The sequence below is a fragment of the Cupressus sempervirens genome, chromosome 3 (assembly GCF_028749045.1).
Source record: "Cupressus sempervirens isolate cs-2001-9-10 chromosome 3, ASM2874904v1, whole genome shotgun sequence".
Lineage (NCBI taxonomy): Eukaryota > Viridiplantae > Streptophyta > Pinopsida > Cupressales > Cupressaceae > Cupressus > Cupressus sempervirens.
In genome coordinates this window covers 1,044,245,173-1,044,267,401 of record NC_143120.1, presented here as the reverse complement: position 1 = coordinate 1,044,267,401, position 22,229 = coordinate 1,044,245,173, and the positions used below count along the sequence as shown (strand labels likewise).

The window sequence follows — 22,229 nt, the reverse complement described above, 5'->3', positions numbered from 1 at the left end:
TGAATACGAATATGAATACGGCCTGGAGTATGAGATCTTAAGTAGACTTGTGTGGATTTGCTGTGGCAGTTCTTGTCAGGGAATGAATAAATAGATACCCTCATGCGCTGATCTTGTAGTCTTTTGGGCCTATTTTCTTCTTCACAGAGGTCTCAAAGACTCCATTGTTGACCAGTTGTCTTTCCTTGTTGACAAGTGAGGATTGAGATTGATCGGGTTTCTTTGATAAAGAGAATCCAGAGGGCCAGACAGAGGGAGGAGCTCAAATTCACCACTTTTGGCTGATACCCAAATGCTCTGATCTATTCACAGTGTTCAGAGTTGAGAAAAATAGAAGTTTTCAGGTAGTCATCATGATTTTTAAAGCAGATTTCATGTTTTGCATAGTTGGGATGTTAGTATATGTAGGGCTCGGATTTGGGTTTAAGTATTGATAAGATATGAGCCTCAATTTGGGGTTAGTGGAATTGGTTTTCACATGAATTTCTAGAAGAAAAATGGGCATAGATTTGTGTAGAAGAAAGATTGGAACTTGTAGAATTTTGTGTATAGAAATTTATTTTAGTTTATTTGATCTCAGGCCACATGGTTGTGTTTCTTTCAATCATCTTTTGCTTGTGAGTATCTAGTTTTTGTGTAACAGATTGTCCAGGGTCTTTATGTTGGCTTGCCCTTATGGGGACTGCTCTAGAACTATAGACGTTTTATGCAATCAAGCTCTATTTGCCTGATGTACCATTCTTTTATCTTTCTTGAGCATGATGAGCATGGTTTTTGTAAAGATTGCAGTAGTTTCTGAAGAAAAGAGATAGTAGAGTGTAGAGTTTGCTATTGCTATATATATATTGTGCTATAACAGCCTGGTGTGTCTGGTGGTCTACTACTATGTAAGCTACCTAACTCTTCTAGTAGAGTTGGGTGTAGGCACCACCAAACATAGTAGACCTTAATATGACATTTTCGGTTGGTCTATCTATTTAGATAATTCTTCAGGATATTGAGGATTTTGGATCATATTTCATGATATTTAGAATATATTTCAAAATATTTAGATTATATCTGGTGATACTTTTGATATTTTGAATTATATTTCAAGATATTTTGGATCATATCATGATTTATCAGACGAAGATCCATCAGACTAAGATAAGAAACATGAATTTAGATTTGTTCATTTCAAAATAGTTCTGAAAATTTGGATTATGGAGAATATTTTTCATGGTAGGACTTATGAGAAAAGAACACTATCCAGTTTGAGAAGATGATATATACATACATACATATATGTTCTTCTGTCATTTGAATTGACTTCTTGATTCTCCTCTTTACCTTCTGGTATTGCTAATTGATATTCTTATGTCTCTTTGAGGTGAAATAAATTGTATGATTGATGGTGTATTAATATGTTCTATTGTACTGCAGGGATGGGTTTATCAACAAATGGGCAATCCTCATGTGTACCACCAGGGTTCAGGTTTCATCCCACGGATGAAGAACTTTTATACTACTATTTGAAGAAAAAGGTGTCTTACGAGATCATTGACCTTGATGTTATTAGAGATGTTGATCTTAACAAGCTTGAACCTTGGGACCTCCATGGTATGCCAAATGGGTTAATTTCTTCTTACTACCTTTCTGACATTTTTCCCCTTATCATTGTTATCTAATTTGTTTATCTAATTTGTTTTAAATTTAATCAGAGAGATGCAAGATAGGTTCAGCTCCACAAAACGAGTGGTACTTTTTTAGTCATAAAGACAAGAAGTACCCAACAGGCACCCGCACAAACAGAGCAACAACTGCAGGGTTTTGGAAGGCAACTGGCAGGGATAAGGCCATTTATATGAACTTCAAGAGGATTGGAATGAGAAAGACCTTAGTCTTCTACACTGGGCGAGCCCCTCATGGCCAGAAAACAGAATGGATTATGCATGAATATCGCCTCGAAGACAATGAGAATACCCAAATAAATGTAAGTTCCACTGCTTTCTTCCCTTCATTTATGAAGCTTCTCTAGCTATATACTGAAAAGATGTCATTTTCTGAAGTAGCACAGCTTAGCATGATCTAGCAATCAGCAATTTTCTTATGATTATTGATTCATATTGACTCTAAATTTATGAGAAAGAATTTACACTATCTCTTCTTGATTATTGATTCATATCAGGAATGATTCACTAGCCCTCTTCCCATTGATTTTCTCATTGATTATTCCTTTACAATAATATCTGATAAGGAATGATTTACTTTATCTCACTTTTATCATTATTGATTCATGCTACTCAAATCTTATGAGGAATGATTTATACTGTTTCTTCTTGATTATTGATTCATATTTTATGACTATTCAATTATAATAACTTATATAATATACATTATATTTATTATTATTGATTGATGATCTTATATCTTATGAGAAATATGATTTAGACTACTCCATTATGGTTATTGATTCATACTAACTCTTTTTTTTTCAATGGCGAATGATTTACCCATCTCATTTTTTTATGACAATTGACTTGAATTTTATGAGAAATGATTTACATCACCTCATTTCTTATTATTATTGATTCATACTGACTCTATCTTATCGGAAATGATTTACATTATATCATATTCTGTGAGAATCATAGTTTACATTATCTCATCTTGCTAATGATTATTGATTTTCACCAACTCATATTATGCAGTTTGGTTTACACTTCATTTGTAATGATTATCGATGCGTACTCACTCATATCTTATAGGCAATGATTTGTACTTATTGGTCAATACTAACTCATGCTTATGAAGAACAATTTACACATTCTTGTTCTTCAATATCTATCGATTCATGTCGATACGAAGAAAGAAAATTACACTCTTACGAGCTCGAATTGCTAGTCGAACATAGTTGGTTATGGGTTGTGAATCACAACGAGTTCATGTGGCTTAATAAGTGTATCCTTCTAACTTCTTAGATTTGCTTATTGTTTATGATAGCTGATTTCACAAACATATAAAGGTGGATAGTGAGTAATAATGCAATTAAACTTTCAATCACTTTTTATAGAGATGATTCACTATGTTTATTTGTCATGCAATGACCAAGACCTTATGAAACAACTTATGGTGAATTATATTGTGATTGAAAGGATGAGTAAAGTATATAAAGCATCAACTTATTGTACAGTGATAATTTTACTTACTTCTCTTGGGTGCTAGCTACCTACAACTACTGAGGAACTTAATCTCTGCTTAGGAGAATTCGAATGGGTCATTGAGTTTGAGATTGTCTACAATCTTCAACTTAGATCATTTCAGTTGAATCAACTTGAAACTATAACTATAATCTTGTTTAGTACGTATATAGCTCTATATCCTTAAAACCAATCTTTAGTGTCTTTAGATCCTTAAAACCAACCTCTAGTGTCATTCATACATCGAGTTTCAAACAAAAGTAAGAATAACTTTCTTATTGTTATATTTGATGTATGAAAGAATAACTCTCTTAATGTTATATTTGATGTATGAAAAAATAACTTTCTTGTACATTTCTTATTTACTTAATGCATGAAAATGATCTCTTTTTTCATTCTTTCCCCAGGAGGATGGCTGGGTAGTTTGCAGAGTTTTCAAGAAGAGAATGCATTTCAAGGACAAAGCTGATCTTCAACGTCCAACTCATGCAATCGATAATGAGCAAAACATCCTCCCCTCTGGGCTGGATTTTTCTCCTGAGGAACATAACCATGATCAGCAGCTGAACACAATGCCCAAGCAATCTCAAGCCCAATACAATTTCCATAGAGATCATCATGTATTCATGCAGATGCCACAACTACAAAGCCCTGAAGGCTCGGCATACAGTGCTTCTCCATGGGTTATCAGACAGTTTGTTCCTGAAAGACTCCTAGACAACACCTCCAGACACCCAATTCATATGAGAGAACTCCAAGCAGTTGAATCAGAGATAAAATTAACAGGTGTTAATGGATTCAGAGAAGAACGTTCAAATGATTGGACTGTGTTGGATGGTCTTCTTAACCAACAAGCTGAGCAAGGCAAGAATGAAGTGAGAATATTTAATGGTGTTCCTCAAGTTTTGGAGGGATCTTCCCACACTTCAAATACCAACAATGACTACTCAGGGAGTGAGATTGACTACTGGAACTATGCAAGATGAATTTGATTATAAGTTGTAAGCTATGAAATCTTTATTGAAATCATTTATGATTATGTATATAGTATTGTTCTATCAATTATTCCTTATCAATATTAAGCAACTCTTGCACCTTTGAATGGTCTTGTTCATGGGCCAAATTTATTTATCTTTAAATAAATTTGTATTATTGAATAGTAGTTGTGTGCTTTCTTAAGCCGGCTGTGGAAGGAGAAAAGTCCCCACTTGGCCTCATAGGTCTAAGTAGTAGAAGGCTTTAGAATTATATGAGAAGAGCATAAAACGAGAATGAGATTTAAAGAGACTGTATTGAGCTCATTATTGTAACAATAAAATTATCTTCTTTGCTCATTCAATTACCACTTATCTTATGTCTCTACAATTTTCATAAAGACTTTGGTTCAATTTACGTGCAGGCGACAAGATATTTTTATTAGAACAAAGTAGATTCTATGAAGAAATTTAAACATATGCTCAACCATGATGGCATTGGAAGAAAAATACATTTAAAATAGTGAAATATGTCGACGCTATGTTTTTTTTAAAAGAAAATAAACAAGTATCTCTGAATTATTTAGGTTAATCAAGTAAATGGAATTCAACTAGACATATTTGGCATTCTTGGTGGAATATGTGGAACCAATCCTGGTGACATGTTTCTTCACTGGTAAAATTCTTTGCTCGCTGGGGTAAGGCTCCTATCAAGACTTCATTTCTTCAAGTTGCCCTGGATTCTTGGATCCTCCTTTATTATTCAGCATATCTTGTTCGAAATGAACCATCGTATCTTTAAGGATGAGTTTTTAGAGGTTCCTCACTTATGGTGGAAAATTATCCATTCTTTGGATGAAACTGTTTCTGCAAAATGTGTCACTTTTGAGACCATGGAACTAGGGGAGGATATTTTCAATAATTCTTTGAATATTCCCCCCTCAGATGGAAAACTGCTAAGAAAGATGTGTAGACATCCCTTGTGAAAGATAAATAGGGTGGGAAAGTGGAGTGCCCCTTTGCAAGGTATTCTTAAAATCAACATGGATGGGTCTTCCAAGGGAAATCCAAGCCCTGTTGGCATTGGTGGTGTTGGTAGAGATAGTAAGGGGGATGTCCAATTTGTGTTTTCTATTTATAAAGGTCATCACACTAACAACCTGATGGAGGCCATAGCTATTTTGTATACCGTGAAGAATGCCTGTGACCTTGGTTGGAGAAGGCTTATTTGTGAATCTGACTCACAAGTGGTGATATGTCTTTTGAATCAACAACATTCTAAAGTTGTTGGTTGGAAGTTAGTTTTGATTGCAGACTAGATTCATAATTTGTGTACTTCTTTGGAGTCTGTTACTTTCACTTATATTCCGAGGGAATGGAATAGTGTTGTTGATTGTTTGGCGAAGTGGGCTTTTGACCATATGTGTAATTGGAACATTTTTGATAAGACTCAAAACTTTCGATGGGCTTGTCCCATTAACTTGATCATTTGATTAATCTTGACAGGGTTGTTTGATGCCCTTTTCTTTGTTTGTTCTTGTTTCTCTTTCAACTTGAATACATTTTCACCCCTCCTTTATTTAAAAAATTCAACTAAGTAAAAAATAAATTTAAATTAAAGAATTAAGTTAAGATATTAAAGAAAATCTAATGTTTAAATAATTATTAAAAGTCAAATATATTATAGAACCCAATGGTCATATGTAGATTTCAATAATGTGCATATATTTATTTTTAATCTTTTTATTTATTAGGAAGATTATGAATAGTGCCTCCCAAAGTATGTTTTTGTAAGGTAAGTCTAGTTTTATTTTAATTTTTAAAACTAATTAGCAATCATTATATATTTTTGATTTTATTTATTATTTATTTAAAAATAAAAAATAATAATAATGTATGTATTATTAAATTAATAAATAAGCACAATGGAATATATATTGACCCTTGAAAAATAATCAAGCTTCAAGATTTGTTTCCAAAAAAGAATGTATACACAAGATTTATGTTTGAGCTAATTGTTTTGGGTTGTTATTAAAGCACTATTAGAAGAATAATTTCTTGACATTTCATTCCTTAGCCAACTTTTAACAATAGATGCAACCATCATATCTAAGAAGCATCTTCACTTGACCATATCTAAGAAGAAGCTTCACTTGATCTTGTATCTTGTGGAGATAGACAAAGTCCCCTATTCAATTACCACATTATCCTTCAAGCTAGGTAGTTGGTTATAATTTTTTAGAGATCTCTAAATATTGTTCTTACATGATTGCCTCAAAGTTGTTTATGTAAGATAATAGATATTCATTTATACATTTTTAAAGAAGCTTTGGATATTTTGACATAGAAACTTATTAGAAGTCTCAGAGTTTACCTCTAAAAGTTAAATAAATTAAGGGCTCGTTTGGTTGCAACATTGGTCTCATATCAAGAATTTGTTAGATTTTGGATCTATAATTCGAAATTGAGTTTTGGGAAAATAGTTGGACTCATTTGCTCACCTGGTATTTTGATGGGGAAGATGTTTTTTATGTGTTTGATTCTACAAAATTAAAATTGGAATTTGAATTATAATTGGAACATCTTGAAGAATTGGAAACACTTTTAAAATTTTAGCATTCAAATCAAAGATGTGTAGTAACACATTCTCACCATGGTAGTGAAAGTATCTTGAAAATCCATCAAGATTCTCATTAGTGACAAACATCGCTTTAGTGATAGTGAAATATTTTGTACTCCTCAATTGTGAAACAAGTGAATGAAGTTTCTTGGACCACATAAACAAAGCACAACTAAGAAACCTTCAAATCAAGTGCAACTTAGAGGTTTCCTCCTTCCCTAACACTTATTTAGATTTCCATTTCCTTCCTATTAATTATTGTTTGAAATTTCACTAATTTGTTTTTATGTAAGTAGACAAATTCAAAATTGGAAGAAGCTACTTGAGTTAGCGACATTCCTTGTACTTTGACTTCCAAACTATCTACAAAATCTTAGCCCAAAAGGCTCACAACTCAATCTCTAGGAAATTAGTTTAATTTCTTCTATATCCAAACCTGAAATGTTTATTGAATATGAAAAAGGGTAAATGGGAATTGGAATTTCCAATTCTGATTCCACCTCCTAAGATGAAATCAACAAATTTTCATTTAGGGCCAAAATAGGAATGCAAAATCCAATTCCTAGTTCTGATTTGGCACATCCAAACTGTGGATCAGAAACTCTAGGAATTAGTTGCTTCCAATTCTAATTCAATTCTTGAAAATAAATGGGCCCTAAATGAATAGGTATTTGCTTTTTATTTTGACCTATAAAATAATTCCAAACCTTATGTTTACTTTTATAAAAAAATATTAAATAAGATTCTTTAATAATTAGTTTTGATTTTGATGTAGAAACAAGCACACTTATGTAAGGAGTCCATTTTAATAATATTCATAAATATTAGACTATATCACTAACTTACAACTTTGATTTTGTAATATTCTCGGCCAAATTTTTACCTACAAAATTAATAATCATAACATGAAATTGATTGTGGTGTAATTAAGATCCAAAAATTGATACAAATGCATACTATTGAAGCCTATCATCTAAAACTTGTTCACCAAGTGTCTGATTTGAGAAAGGACTAGTCATGTAATAGTATTATGTAATAAGGAGTCCTCTTTAACAATATTCCTAAACATTAGACTATATCACTAACTTAAAACTTTGATTTTGTAACATTGTGGGCAACATTTTTACTTGCAACAATGGTAATCATCAGCGTGAAATTGATTGTGATGTAAATATGATCCAAAGTTGGACACAAATGCATACTATTGAAGCCTATCATCTAAAAATTGTTCATCTTAATCTTCAAGTGTCTAATTTGAGCAAGGATTGGTCATGTAATTTAATATGACATAATTTTTTGAAAACATACTTCTATTTCATTTATAGTTTGAGAAAGTAAAATATTGTTAATAACATTATTTTTACATCCAAGAATACTTTGATTTGCATTCTATTGCTCTTTGCATTAAATACTATGCTTTGTTCATACAATTTCAAACTTATCAAAAACTCCCTTAGCACATCCATTTCACATCAAGATGCAATTCTTGCTTCAAAATATTCTAGGTTCAAGATAGGTTGAGTTTAAATAGATAATTTATTTAAATGTAATATATACTCATCAATTAAATGCATTCAATACACAAATAATCACCTAGATAATATAGTGGGATTGATAATTAAAATTTTAAAAAAAGAAAGAAAGAAAAGAACAACATAAATGCATTAGTATATTGTTCTAAATTTAATGTTCAAACCCTTATAACACTAGAAAGGTAGAGGATGGTTGGACATCAGTCAAAGGAAAAAAAGACAAATCCTCTATTCCTTCTTTTGATATGTCTTTATGATCTCAAAAGACTAGACCAAAATGTAAATCTTGATGGTCTATTACTTCTTGGGCTATTTTTCCTCTTGTTGATAACTTTGGAGTGTCCCTCTATTTTGTCGGGTGGTTTTCCACAATTGTATTTTGATCCTCATTGTTATATCTTTCTTGCCTTTTGTTAAAAGGTTTCGGGTCCTTTCAAAACCTTTTTTTACTTAATCAAAACACTAAACAAAATCCATTTACTAATATTATTAAATTTTACAATATTTCATTGACATATGAATCTAACCATACGATAAGTGAGATCACTCTCATATTTGCAAAAGCTATATTTGTAAGTTTGGAACTAATCTTGTTGAATGTACACAACCATCTAGCCTACATTATTATTTTAGTAATATCTAAAGATTCAAATCTTAAAACAAATTATCTATTTTCTAATCTTTAAATTTGGGTAAGATTGTTGGTATTTACTATTTGATCATTAACTCTAAGTGAGAGGTTCAAAGATAACAAGAAAGAATTCAGATCTACAATAATATGTTACGATAATTTTCTGAAGTATTGCTATAATGTTCTCATAATGCTATATTAATAAGATCTGATTATCTCTTACATGATCTCAAATAAATAAGTACATTCAAATACAAGAACTAAACATACATACCAATAACATATATATTAGATTGGTTCTTAATGACCAATTAAATGTTCAACAAAATAACTAAAATTTAAAATTATATAAGAAAATGAAATACAAGAACTAAACATACATACCGATAACATGTATATTAGATTGGTTCATAATGACCAATTAAATGTTCAACAAAATAATTAAAATTTAAAATTATATAAGAAAATGATTTCGAGACTACGAAATTTGACCAAAGATAATAAATAGCAAACTTTAAAATCAATGATTAAACTAGTTGACTGTAGAATAACGTATACTAAAATTACACAAAAACATAATCTCTAAAACAATAATTATATTTCCAACACTTTCAAAAATAATCCAAAACATAAAAGAAAAGGAGATGTGTATATAATTTCACCACTGGCATTTAAACTATTTCCAATTGAGACTTAAAAAATTCCTTCACACTTTCTCATGGTAGAGGAGAATCCCCATGAATTATATACCATTGTGATTACACAAGTCACGATGCACAAGAAAATTAGAGAAAAACTGTTAGGATACATTTATTTTTCTTCCAATCAATGCCGGTAAAGTATTCAAGGATTCCATGCAGTCATGGGCAACACAGAATGATAAAAAAATAATCGACTTTATTTAGTTTTTGAGCTTCCTACGAAACCAAATATTCGCTCACAATAAGGAAAATAGCAAGATTTAATGGATTATCTATTCTGTTTATCTTTGAAAAATACCATATGCTCACGTCTGCCATGGAAAATAGCAAAATTTAATGACTTTTTAAAACCCTAGAAGATTTAAATATATATCAAACTCTTTGAGCCTAGCTAGCTTTGGATTTATTTATTTATTTTTGTTTATAGTGAAAAGGAAAAGTACGAGAGGTTAGGCTCATCTATGAGTGTAATTGAATAAGTATAACCGGTTGGAAATATAACTTGAACAGTATATTTTGGATATGATATAAAATGGAGGGCGTTAATTAGTTTGATAATTGAAGAGTGATGTCAAATGAATAGATTATTGGAATATATCTAGTTATTACATTTGGAAATTGTATTCCTTTATAAATTATTAAGAATTATGTATTGTGGATTGAGCTATTAGAAGATAAGTTTGTGGATCTGAGATGAATTAATGACAATAGATCTGTTGATTGGAAAATCATACAATAGCATTTGATGATGATTTTGATTTTATATTTGTCATTGCTGGCAAACAACTATATTGGTGAATAAGTATACATAAGTTTATCTAACAGGTAAAGATGCAAATGCAACATGTAAACAATATACACTATCGGTAAGAATGACCTTATCAACAAATAGACAAATAGGTTAAATCAGTAAGCAAAAAGCTATCAGAGGAGTGGAGTACTATTAATACAAATGATACATTAAGATCTTATCAGTGCAAAGGGATGTCAAGTTTACTATTGGTAAAATACAATTATCAGTCTATAAGATAATGTTAAACATGTACAATTAACCAACCAACAATAGAGAAGAACAAGTTTCTAGAAAAGGATTGAACCTATCATATTACAATTACATTCATTGAGTCTGGACAAAAGATAAAGTGATATACATTGAAAATTATAGAGTAAAACATCTTATAGGGATTGATGAAAAGATGTTAGCGCAAATTATGAGCAAAGTTGTGTCGGTTTTCAAAATTGTTGGTTGAATTCCTATGAGGCATGCTTGCTCAATGCTAGGAATCTCAACACAATCTTGGCCAACTTCGGCAACTAAAATTTAATAATTCAATCTCTACACTTCAGGCTCTACGAACCAAGGAAACTTGCCAATTTAATGTGTTATAGATATTGATTGATCAAATCCTTACAATTGCCAACCCATTGTTACAATTTGAAGATTGCATCAATTGATGACTACCAGACAACAAAAACCTCTAGTAATTCAAGTAAGAGAAAAATCATGTTTTTGTGATGTCTTCATTCAAAACAATGCAATGGGTCAATGCGAGAATATTGTGAATGGGTATGTCTCTGAATGGACGAGGAAACACATAATCAAAAGTCCTCCTTATGAAGAAGATGAAAATGACATAGAAATTCATAATCCTATGTATTCTGCTGATTATGAATGAGTTTTTTGATTTAATTATTCCAGGTGATTTTTTACGAACATGTTCCATTTTTATATTTAATTGTCTTCATATTTAAATTTATTTAGAGTTTCCATTATTTTTGTACATTTGTAGGCATTTTTTTTGCTATGTATATGAATCCTGAAAATGTGGAAGGTGTAGATTATTATTTACTTAGATGCATAAAAGAAAAAATCAAGTTGAGTGAACCAACTACAGATGATGATAACCAGTCATATCCAATTGGTTCAGTTGTTATAGAAGGTATAGATTATCCCCTTATGCGATCTATACAAGTAATTAGAGAGAGATATTAATTGTGAAAAGTTATTTCTTTTGTATATTATTAAGAAAAATCAACGAAGTAAATTTTATTTTGTAGGTTCTTATTATTAACAAACAAAAATTGACCACAATGGTGTTCAATTTGTTGAATAGATGCCTAGCCAAAAAATTTTGCATTACAACCACTTGGTTTTAGCACAAAGATTGAGTTCGACATTGTTTAAATCAAAATTTATGCATGTTTTTTAAAACATTTCTTTAAGTGTCTAAATGTACCTATAATGTTTTAATTTCTTTATGTATGTGTGTATTTCTTATGTGTACATTGAAGCTAGGTAGGTTAAGCATGTAAGATATGATCAATACCATCAAGTGCACTCTGTAAGTGTTGAATAGTCTCAATGAACAATGTTTGCCTATCCTAGGTACTAGTAGTGGATCTATGTGATGAACCACTGCGGGGATGACTATGTACATTGGCCTCTCCAAAATCACTACCCCCAAATGCCATAATGATGAAATACATAAACAAACAAAACAAGATAGTTGATAATATTGAAAACCCTAACAATAAAAAGAGACCACTTAGGGAAAGAAAAATGATAGAAAAAAATCACATAGAACCTGATGAAGTAGTAAGAGAAAATTACAGAATAAGGAACCATTCATGCTATATAGGACTAATCTCTGAACTCATCAAAACATAACCTGCAAATGCTGAAGAAGCATTATCATGTCAACTTTCTTTATAATGAAAAGGAAAGTACGAGACGTTTGGATCATCTATGAGTGTAATTGAATAAGTATAACCAGTTGGAAATATAATTTAAATAGTATATTTTGGACATGATATAAAATGGAGGGTGTTAATTAGTTTGATAATTGAAGAGTGATGTCAAATGAATAGATTATTGGAATATATCTAGTTATTACAGTTGGAAATTGTATTTTTTTATAAATTTTTAAGAATTATGTATTCTGGATTGAGCTATTAGAAGATAATTTTGTTGATCTAAGATGAATTAATGACAATAGATCTATTGATTGGAAAATCATACAAAAACATTTGATGATAATTTTGATGTTATATTTGTCATTGTTGGAAAACAACTATACTAGTGAAAAAGTATAGATAAGTTTATCTAACAGGTAAAGATGTAAATGCAAAATGTAAACAAGAATGACCTTATCGACAAATAGACAAATAGTTTAAATCGGTAAGAGAAAAGCTATCAAAGGAGTGAAGTACTATTAATACAAATGATACATGAAGATCTTATCAGTACAAAGAAATGCCAAGTTCACTATTGGGGTAAGTGCACCAAGTTGTGGTGCCAAAAGGGGGTATAAGTGGACACCTTTTTCCTGAAATCAACAATTTTTGAACTTCAACAAGAATTTTGAAGATAGTTACGATCAAAATTTTAAGATATGACAAAAACAAAAGTCGTAGTTCTTTGAATCTAGTTTCTAAACTACTATTTTTTTCAAAATGTGTTAGTTTTAGGTCCTCAAAAAAGGGGGCTACAGAAAGTGGTACTGTTTATTCCAAAAAAATATTACACAGTACAAAGTGTGGCCCCCCAAAAATTTTAACTTTTTTTTTTGAAATTCTTTAATCGCTTTGGTCAAAAGTTACTTAACACTATGTAGTTTATCCCAGATTTTTTGGGTAATTTTATAATGTGTATTTTTTTTAATGAAATTTTTAACTAGACACATCCCAAAAATATGAAATTTTTGTGTGCTCCCCCTAGAAATAATTGAAAACTAATCTAAAATCAAATTTTTTTTTTTCAAAGTGTGTAGAATGGAGTCTAGTTTCTAAAAAACTAAGTTGTTGCAAAATTTGATGAATGAGCTAAAATCTACAGCCCAATTAGTACATGGTGGTTTTTGACAAAAAATGAACATACATTCAAAAGAAATTATAGATGAAAGGCTTGAAATAGTTCAAATTAAAAATAAATTATATGGTTAAATAGCTAACACAGAGACCTATAATGTCATTTAACTTGATCTTATCAATACCCAACCACGAGGAATCTTGAAGGAGAGAACACAAGAAAAATCAATCATTTTTTGTATGTTTGCAGCAAAACACGTCTCAAACTTGTTTATAAACTTCAAACCTTTGGGTTGGATCTCCAAGGCAAAACCAAGCCTTAGGCTTGGTTTTAATGCAAAGCTTTGAATAGTGCATATGCCCTATAGTGCACATGCCTTATTTAAAGCATTTGAATTTTGGTTTCAATAGCGTGTGTGCGCTATAGTGCACATGCACTATTGAGACCTAAATAGTGCATACAGAATGAAGAAGAGATGCAAAGCAAGAGCAAGAGAGAGCAAGGGGAGGATGGCTATGTGTGTGAGAGAGAGAGAGATAGAGAAAGAAAGTAGGGGATGGGAGAGGGGAGAGAGAGGAAGTGAGAAAGAGTAGGGGTGGCAAAGAGAGTACGAGATGGGAGAGAGAGGAAGTGAGAAAGAGTAGGGGTGGTAGAGAGAGTATGGGATGAGAGAGAGAGGAAGTGTGAGAGAGAGTAGGGGTGGCAAAGAGAGTATAGGGTGGGAGAGAGAGATCGAGAGTAGGGGATGGGGAGAGAGATATTGAGAGTAGGGGATAGGGGAGAGAGAGAGTAGGCAATGGGAGATGGAGTGGGAGAGGGAGAGCAAGAGAGAGGAGGATGGGAGTGCATGTGTGTGAAAGACTAGAGTAGGGAATGGGAGAGGGGGGAGAGAGAGTAGCTCGAGAGAGAGAGTAGGGGATGGGAGAGAGAGTAGGTGATGGGAGAGGGAGTGAGAGAGGGAGAGAGAGGGGGGATGGAAATGTGTGTGTGTCAGAGAGAGAGAGAGAGTAGGGGATAGGAGAGAGTGTGAAAATGTGTGAGAGAGTAGGGGGTAGCAGAGAGAGAGTAGAGAGGGAGAGAGTGAGAGTGAGAGTGAGAGTGAGAGTGGGAGCAGGAGAGGGAGAGGGAGAGCAAGTGAGAGACAAAGTAGGGGATGGGAGATGAGAGGGGGGGATGGGTGTGTGTGTGAAAGAGAGAGAGTAGGGAATGGGAGAGGGGAGAGAGATAGAGAGAGTAGGGGATGGGAGAGAAAGAGAGTAGGCAATGAGAGAGGGAGTGGGAGAGGGGGAGAGAGGGGGATGGGAGTGTGTGTAAGAGAGAGAGTAGGGGATGGGAGAGAGTGTGAGAGTGTGAGAGAGAGTAGGGGTGGTAGAGAGAGTGAGAGTAGGGGATGAGGGAGAGAGAGAGAGAGTAGAGAGGGAGAGAGTGAGAGAGAGATAGTAGGCGGTGGGAGAGGGAGTGAGAGGGAGAGAGAGGGGGAATGGGAATGTGTGTAAGAGAGACAGAGTAGGGGATGGGAGAGAGTAGGTGGTGGGAGAGGGAGTGCAAGAGAGAGAGAGAGGGGGAATGGGGATGTGTGTAAGAGAGATAGAGTAGGGGATGGGAGAGAGTGTGAGAGTGTGAGAGAGAGTAGGTGGTGGCAGAGAGAGCTCATACAGGATGGGAGAGACAGAGTGAGAGTAGGGGATGGGAGAATGTGAGAGAGAGTAGGGGATGGGAGAGAGAGAGTGAGAGTAAGGGATGGGAGAGAGAGTAGAGAGGGAGAGAGAGAACTTGAGAGAGATAGTAGGTGGTAGGAGAGGGAGTGGAAGAGGGAGAGGGAGAGAGATGGGGGGATGGGAGTGTGTATGACAGATCTAGAGAGTAGGGGATGGGAGAGAAGAGAGTGGGGAGATAAGAGTGTGTGTGTCTGTGAAAGAGAGAGAGTAGGGGATGGGGGAGGGGAGAGAGAGAGTAGGGGATAGAGGATAGAGAGTAGGTAGTGGGAGAGGGAGAGAGTGAGAGTAAAGGATAGGAGAGAGTGTGAGAGAGAGTAGGGGATGGGAGAGAGTGTGGGAGAGAGTAGGGAGAGGGAGATAGAGAGAGGGGGATGGGAGTGTGTGTGACAGATCTAGAGAGTAGGGGATGGGAGAGAAGAGAGAGGGGGGATGGGAGTGTGTGTGTCTATGAAAGAGAGAGAGTAGGGGATGGAAGAGAGTGTGAGAGAGAGTAGGGGGTGGCAGAGAGAGAGAGAGAGTATGAGATGGGAGAGATAGAGTGAAAGGATGGGAGAGAGTGAGAGAGAGAGAGTAGGGGGTGGCAGAGAGAGTACAGGATGGGAGAGATAGAGTGAAAGAATGTGAGAGAGTGTGAGAGAGAGTAGGGGATGGGAGAGAGTGAGAGAGAGAGAGTTGGGGATGGGAGAGAGAGAGTAGAGAGGGAGAGAGAGAACTGGAGAGAGAGAGAGAGAGAGAGAGAGATAGTAGGTAGTGGGAGAGGAGGAGAGAGAGGGGGGATGTGAGTGTGTGTGAGAGATCTAGAGAGTAGGGAATGAGAGAGGAGAGAGAGAGGGGGATGGGAGTGTGTATCTGTAAAAGAGAGAGTTTAGGGGATGAGAGAGGGGAGAGAGAGTAGCCCGAGAGAGAGAGAGAGAGAGAGAGAGAGAGAGAGAGTAGCAGATGAGAGAGAGAGACTAGGTGGTGGGAGAGGGAGTGGAAGAGGGAGAGAGAGGGGGGATGGGAGTGTGTGTAAGAGAGAGTAGGGGATGGGAGAGAGTGTGAGAGAGAGTATGAGGTGGCAGAGAGAGAGAACAAGATGGGAGACAGAGAGTGAGAGAGTAGGAGATGGGAGAGAGTGTGAGAGTAGGGGATGGGAGAGAGTGTGAGAGAGTAGGGAAAGGGAGATAGAGAGAGGGAGATGGGAGTGTGTGTCACAGATCTAGAGAGTAGGGGATGAGAGAGAAGAGAGAGAGGGGGGACGGGAGTGTTTATGTGTTTGTGAAAGAGAGAGAGTAGGGGATGGTAGAGAGTGTGAGAGAGTAGGGGGTGGCAGAGAGAGAGAGAGAGTACGAGATGGGAGAGGCAGAGTGAAAGGATGGGAGATAGTGAGAGAGAGTAGGGGGTGGCAGAGAGAGAGAGAGTACAGGATGGGAGAGACAGAGTGAAAGGCTAGGAGAGAGTGTGAGAGAGAGTAGGGTATGGGAGAGTTTGAGAGAGAGTTGGGGATGGGAGAGAGAGTAAGAGTAGGGGATGGGAGAGAGAGAGTAAGAGTAGGGGATGGGAGAGAGAGAGTAGAGAGCAAGAGAGAGAGAACTTGAGAGAGAGATAGTAGGCGGTGGGAGAGGGAGTGGGAGAGGAGGAGAGAGAGGGGGGATGGGAGTGTGTGTGAGATATCTAGAGAGTAGGGGATGGGAGATGAGAGAGAGGGGGGATGGGAGTGTGTATCTGTAAAACAGAGTTTAGGGGATGGGAGAGGGGAGAGTGAGAGTAGCAGATGGGAGAGAGAGACTAGGTGGTGAGAGAGGGAGTGGGAGAGGGAGAGAGAGGGGGATGAGAGTGTGTGTAAGAGAGAGTAAGGTATGGGAGAGAGAGTAGGAGGTGGCAGAGAGAGAATGGGATGGGAGAGAGAGAGAGAGAGTAGGGGATGGGAGAGAGTGTGTGAGAGAGTAGACAGATGGGGGGAGAGAGAGATAATAGGCAGTGGGAGAGGGAGGATGGAAGTGTGTGTGAGAGATCTAGAGAGTAGGAGATGGGAGAGGAGAGAGGGTGAGAGAGAGAGAGAGTAGGAAATGGGAGAGGGAGAGTGAGAGAGATGTTGAGATAATGGGTGTTGCACACATTGCATAATATTGTTATTTTATTATGTAATGTTGTACCTAGATGGATGTGCAACATGTAAATATTCCCATGAAATATTCTTGATGAGTTGTATTGTAACATTGTAAAAATATTTCATGTAATTATTTAATATTGGGGGAAAACAATTAAATGCCCAATATTAAATGTGGGGTCAGTGGGTTAGGTAGCACATGGTTTTAGCACATGGTTTATGTAATACCACTTAGTGGTTTTGTGGGACTTGCTACTATATAAGCAGCCACAAGGGTAGTTGTTGTAGAGTGTAAAAAAAGAGTGACAAGGAGAAGACAAAAGGCAAGAGTCGAGCGGGACAAGGCTTGACAGGTTAGCCAAGGGAGCATTTGTGAAAGTTGAAAGCATGGCATGGGATGTGTGGATTCATGCTTGTTCACATAGTTTGCTCGGTTGTGGCTATGGCCATGAAGGCTTCCATGGTTGTATGGAAATGGTATTTTTTGCTGAATAATACATGGTGATGGATGCTTTTGGAGGCTGGGTTTTTCCCTCAATGAGGGTTTCCCAGGGTATATCTTGTGTCACAATTTTGTGGGTATGTTGTCTATTCTCTTGCATGTGGATTTTAATTCCGTATTTATTTTCAGATCTATTATGGGTTATGTGGAAACGGTTATATTCTTTATTACCAAGTTTCCTTACAAGTGGTATCAGAGCTATGGTTTTATTATTGTAACCCTAGATTGAATCCATGGGAATGCATGAGAGGATAAAAGAAAGGGCAAGATATATGAATGATTTATTGCAGATCTGAGAGTTTTGGATTTGCTGTTATGATGAGATGTTAAAATATTTGGGCATGGGAAATTGTTAGACAAATTTTTTTTTTCGAATGTTTTATTTAAAATGAGGGTTTTGGGGGGGTAGCATGCAGAAATGACCTCTTGGGTAAAAACAGACCTCACCATTGGATCCGGATCGACATTTCCATAAATTTTGATATATAATATGCTCTAGTTTGGCCATGTTTAGAGGAAATGAAAGAGTTTTTAAGTTTCAGCCCATGATGGCCGTCAAATTTAATCCCATCGGAATTTTCGTCAATGAAAAAAAATAAAAAATGAAAAATCGTACTGAAACTGGTAAAAAGACTGTCTTGGTAAAATAGCCATAACTTTCTCTCAAAATATCAGATTTTAGAGTTCTTATAGGCGTTAGAAAGCTAATTCAGAGCACTACAAGATGGTATAGGTTTGGTTCTATGATTTTGAGATTTTGTTAGGTTTTAAGAGCCCTAAAGTCAGATTTTATTTATTTTGAGCACGAATTGGGGCATAACTTGGGCATACGGAGTCAGATTTTGGACTTCGAGTAGTCAACAGAAAGCTCTTGGAGAGCTCTACAAATTGGTTTAGATTTGGTGCAGGTTTGGCATGATTTATTTGGTGATATATTTATCTGAATAGTTTATAGGTATATTTTGACTATGGTAACATTGTGAGTTTATGGCATTGGAAATTTAAGTTTTGATATCATTATATACTCAGTTCATATTTCAGATTGGTCTCATGATGATATGTTTATCAGTGTTTGGTTTGGATATGCATGATGACTTGTTGGGTCTACAAGTTGTGCAGTGTTGTAAGCGGTCTATACTTACAGGTTGCATTTATAGCTTGGTTATGGGTTGTCTTTGCCCATTTATCTTTTATTATTGATGCATATTCAGATTGGTGGCTTGGATTTGGGTTGTCTATGCCCTAAGTCACATGATTTACTATTTTCTTTATGTAGAAGGGATGAGATGTTGTTACCAGGGACAGTCATGGTGGAGGATTGTGGTTGACTATGCTGACAGGTTGGACACTTTGAGAACCAGATGCTCGGTTCATGGATGTGATCATGGTGTCATGGATTTTGGCATGACCTGATTGGATATACATGTACATCCTTGATGTTCATTAGCTTGGATTTTTTGATTTGGTTATGGTGGTATATCTTCTTGGTTGAGGATCATGGTTATTTGGTTTTTTTTTGAGCAGCTCATGATGTGCACTTTGAGTTCTTTAATGGTTTGATGCCTTGGTTGATTCTCATAGTTAGAGGATGGTTTTTTCATCATTATGTCATGGATAGCTTGGATACATGGTTTAGTGGGAGCTTGTGACAGTGATGGGGTGATAGTGAAGGATTAGTTCTTGGTTTGGTTTATATCTTCTTGGTTTAGAGAGGATGGATTTTATGATGCCATAGGTGACTTGGTACCATGGTTGAGTGGGAGTTGTTGGCATTGATATATTTATTGAGTGTTTGCAGATGTTGGAGGTTTGTCTTAGATCCTGTTGCTGCAGAAGCGTCTTTGACATTTGCATGGTGCACTTGTGATCTTCATGGTGTTTGAAGATGGTTAGATCTTGAGGACTCATAGAGTTCTTGGTTATCTTCATGGTGTGTGGAGATGGTTCTTCATGGTATGTGGAGATGGTTTTCTTCATGGTGTATGGAGATGGTTGCATCTTGAGGACTCACAGGGTTCTTGGCAAAGGTGTGGTTTATGCTTTTATTTGGCATGTTATCCTTGGTGTGAGGATGGTTTCATTATTATGTCATGGTATACTCTTGATACGCGTTTAGAGTTGTGACATGTTATGGTGTGTTCATATGGAGCATGTTATCTCTTTAGTTGAGATGGTAAGATCATGTTGTCATGTTTATGTTCCTGAGGCCATGGTTGGAACTTTGACATTGATCTTGGTTTAGTTTCTTGGTATTGAGTACACTGATCATAAGCTGGATACTTCATGATATTGCTATGTTGCATTTGGAGTTGGCATGGATTGATTGGTTACAGGTGCTCATGGATACTTAGAGATGGTGGTGACGCTGATTTCTCTTGGATTAGAGAAGTATTTGTTAGGACGGTTGATGGTTTCAGTAGGAAGTCCAAGGGGCAGTCACCTGATATGGACTTGAGAGGAGATTGTTCTTAGATGAGTCTTGGTTGGAAACTTGGGTATCTTGATGAGCATTCTCATTCCCCACTCTTGGTCTACTCGGCGGTTTGCTACTTGAGAGGTATAGCCCATTATTTTCTCTCAGTTGCATTATATTTATGCTTGTCTTTCATGGATATGGATCTTGAGCTATGGTACATGAGTTAGTTCTAGAGGGTTCATTTGAGAGATGGTTTAGCATTGGTTATCTCCATGTGCATATGTTGTTATGCTGGTTGAGTTTGGGAGATGGTTTTATATTGGGCATATTCCTTGGATTAGGAATGGTTATTCCTTGGTTTAGGAATGGGTTTATTGAGTTTGATCTTCTTGTGAGAGGCTTACATCCATGATTAGCTATATGGTATGGTTTGGGTGTTGTTGAGGCTTCTTGTTGGGGTTTTATGGAGGAGATCATACTTGCACAGTTTACATCTAGAGGTGTGTGTAGAAGGACATGATACATGTTATGATTTGCATGGTTTCTCTGGTCTTGGTTATCTTCCTAGATGTTCAATTTTGCTTACATTGGATTTGAGATTGGTTGGATATTGTGATCACTGGTTTGTGCTCATGTATGTCATGTGAGAGATGACATGGTTATTTCTTTATCTCTTTCCTCTGTTGGTTTGTGGTGAACTTGGGAGAGCATTGGAGACTTGTTATGAGAGTTTTTTCTTGCAGGATATTAGTTTATGTATTGTGGATGTCCTTGATACTACATGGATTCACTTCTTTGAGATGTGCTGAGTGGATTGGTTATAGATTTGGCATTATCTTTTGCAGTGGGAGCTTCTTGGTATATATGTGGCAGGTATTTCTCTTGAGGCTTATGATTGCAAGTTGTAGATTGGATATGTCAGTGATATGAGATTCACTTGTTATACCTTTTGAGGTATGGATAGTTGGATGGGTTTGGCACTTTGCTGTGGGTGCTATTTCAGCTATGGATATTTTGACAACTACGGATACATATGATTACCTTTGGATCAGGTTATTTGTGCTTGAAATTTTAGTTGGTACAGGATTTTATGATCTTCTAATGTGACAGGTTGGGTGGTTTTCTCTTTGGATGGCTTCTATGTATGTCCAGTGCCAGTGGCATAATAGGAGGTGAGATCATTCATGTTTAAGATGCTGGATACTTTGATTTTGTTGCAGGTACCAGGATGGAGCACTTGGTGTATTTTGATCCATGATGGTGGATGTGCTGGGAGGGATTTTTCCCTTGTTCATTTATGTGGCTACAGATTGACCCTATGCAATGTATACAACAAGTGGGAGATTGTTGAGATAATGGGTGTTGCACACATTGCATAATATTGTTATTTTATTATTTTATTTTTATTATGTAATGTTGTACCTAGATGGACGTGCAACATGTAAATATTCCCATGAAATATTCTTGATGAGTTGTATTGTAACATTTTGAAAATATTTCATGTAATTATTTAATATTGGGGGAAAACAATTAAATGCCCAATATTAAATGTGGGGTCAGTGGGTTAGGTAGCACATGGTTTTAGCACATGGTTTATGTAATACCACTTAGTGGTTTTGTGGGACTTGCTACTATATAAGCAGCCACAAGGGTAGTTGTTGTAGAGTGTAAAAAAAGAGTGACAAGGAGAAGACAAAAGGCAAGAGTCGAGCGGGACAAGGCTTGACAGGTTAGCCAAGGGAGCATTTGTGAAGGTTGAAAGCATGGCATGGGATGTGTGGATTCATGCTTGTTCACATAGTTTGCTCGGTTGTGGCTATGGCCATGAAGGCTTCCATGGTTGTATGGCAATGGTATTTTTTGCTGAATAATACATGGTGATGGATGCTTTTGGAGGCTAGGTTTTTCCCTCAATGAGGGTTTCCCAGGGTATATCTTGTGTCACAATTTTGTGGGTATGTTGTCTATTCTCTTGCATGTGAATTTTAATTCCGTATTTATTTTCAGATCTATTATGGGTTATGTGGAAACAGTTATATTCTTTATTGCCAAGTTTCCT

The 22,229-nt window shown here is 35.8% G+C and overlaps 1 protein-coding gene across 1 annotated transcript; it reads left to right on the top strand.

The window, feature by feature from the left end:
* The first annotated feature begins 1,424 nt into the window (after window positions 1-1,424).
* On the top strand, window positions 1,425-4,275 carry LOC149570307 (protein BEARSKIN2-like). Its single transcript, XM_089817889.1, has 3 exons — window positions 1,425-1,599; window positions 1,701-1,972; window positions 3,587-4,275. The coding sequence occupies exons 1-3, from the start codon at window positions 1,425-1,427 to the stop codon at window positions 4,163-4,165; spliced, it is 1,026 nt and encodes a 341-aa protein (XP_089674015.1). The 3' UTR covers window positions 4,166-4,275.
* Window positions 4,276-22,229: the final 17,954 nt, after the last annotated feature.

Coding starts and splice junctions, on each gene's coding strand:
- LOC149570307 (XM_089817889.1), top strand. CDS start 1,425: ATGGGTTTATCAACAAATGGGCAATCCTCATGTGTACCACCAGGGTTC. Junction 1,600..1,700: donor TGAACCTTGGGACCTCCATG/GTATGCCAAATG, acceptor AAATTTAATCAG/AGAGATGCAAGATAGGTTCA. Junction 1,973..3,586: donor ATGAGAATACCCAAATAAAT/GTAAGTTCCACT, acceptor TTCTTTCCCCAG/GAGGATGGCTGGGTAGTTTG.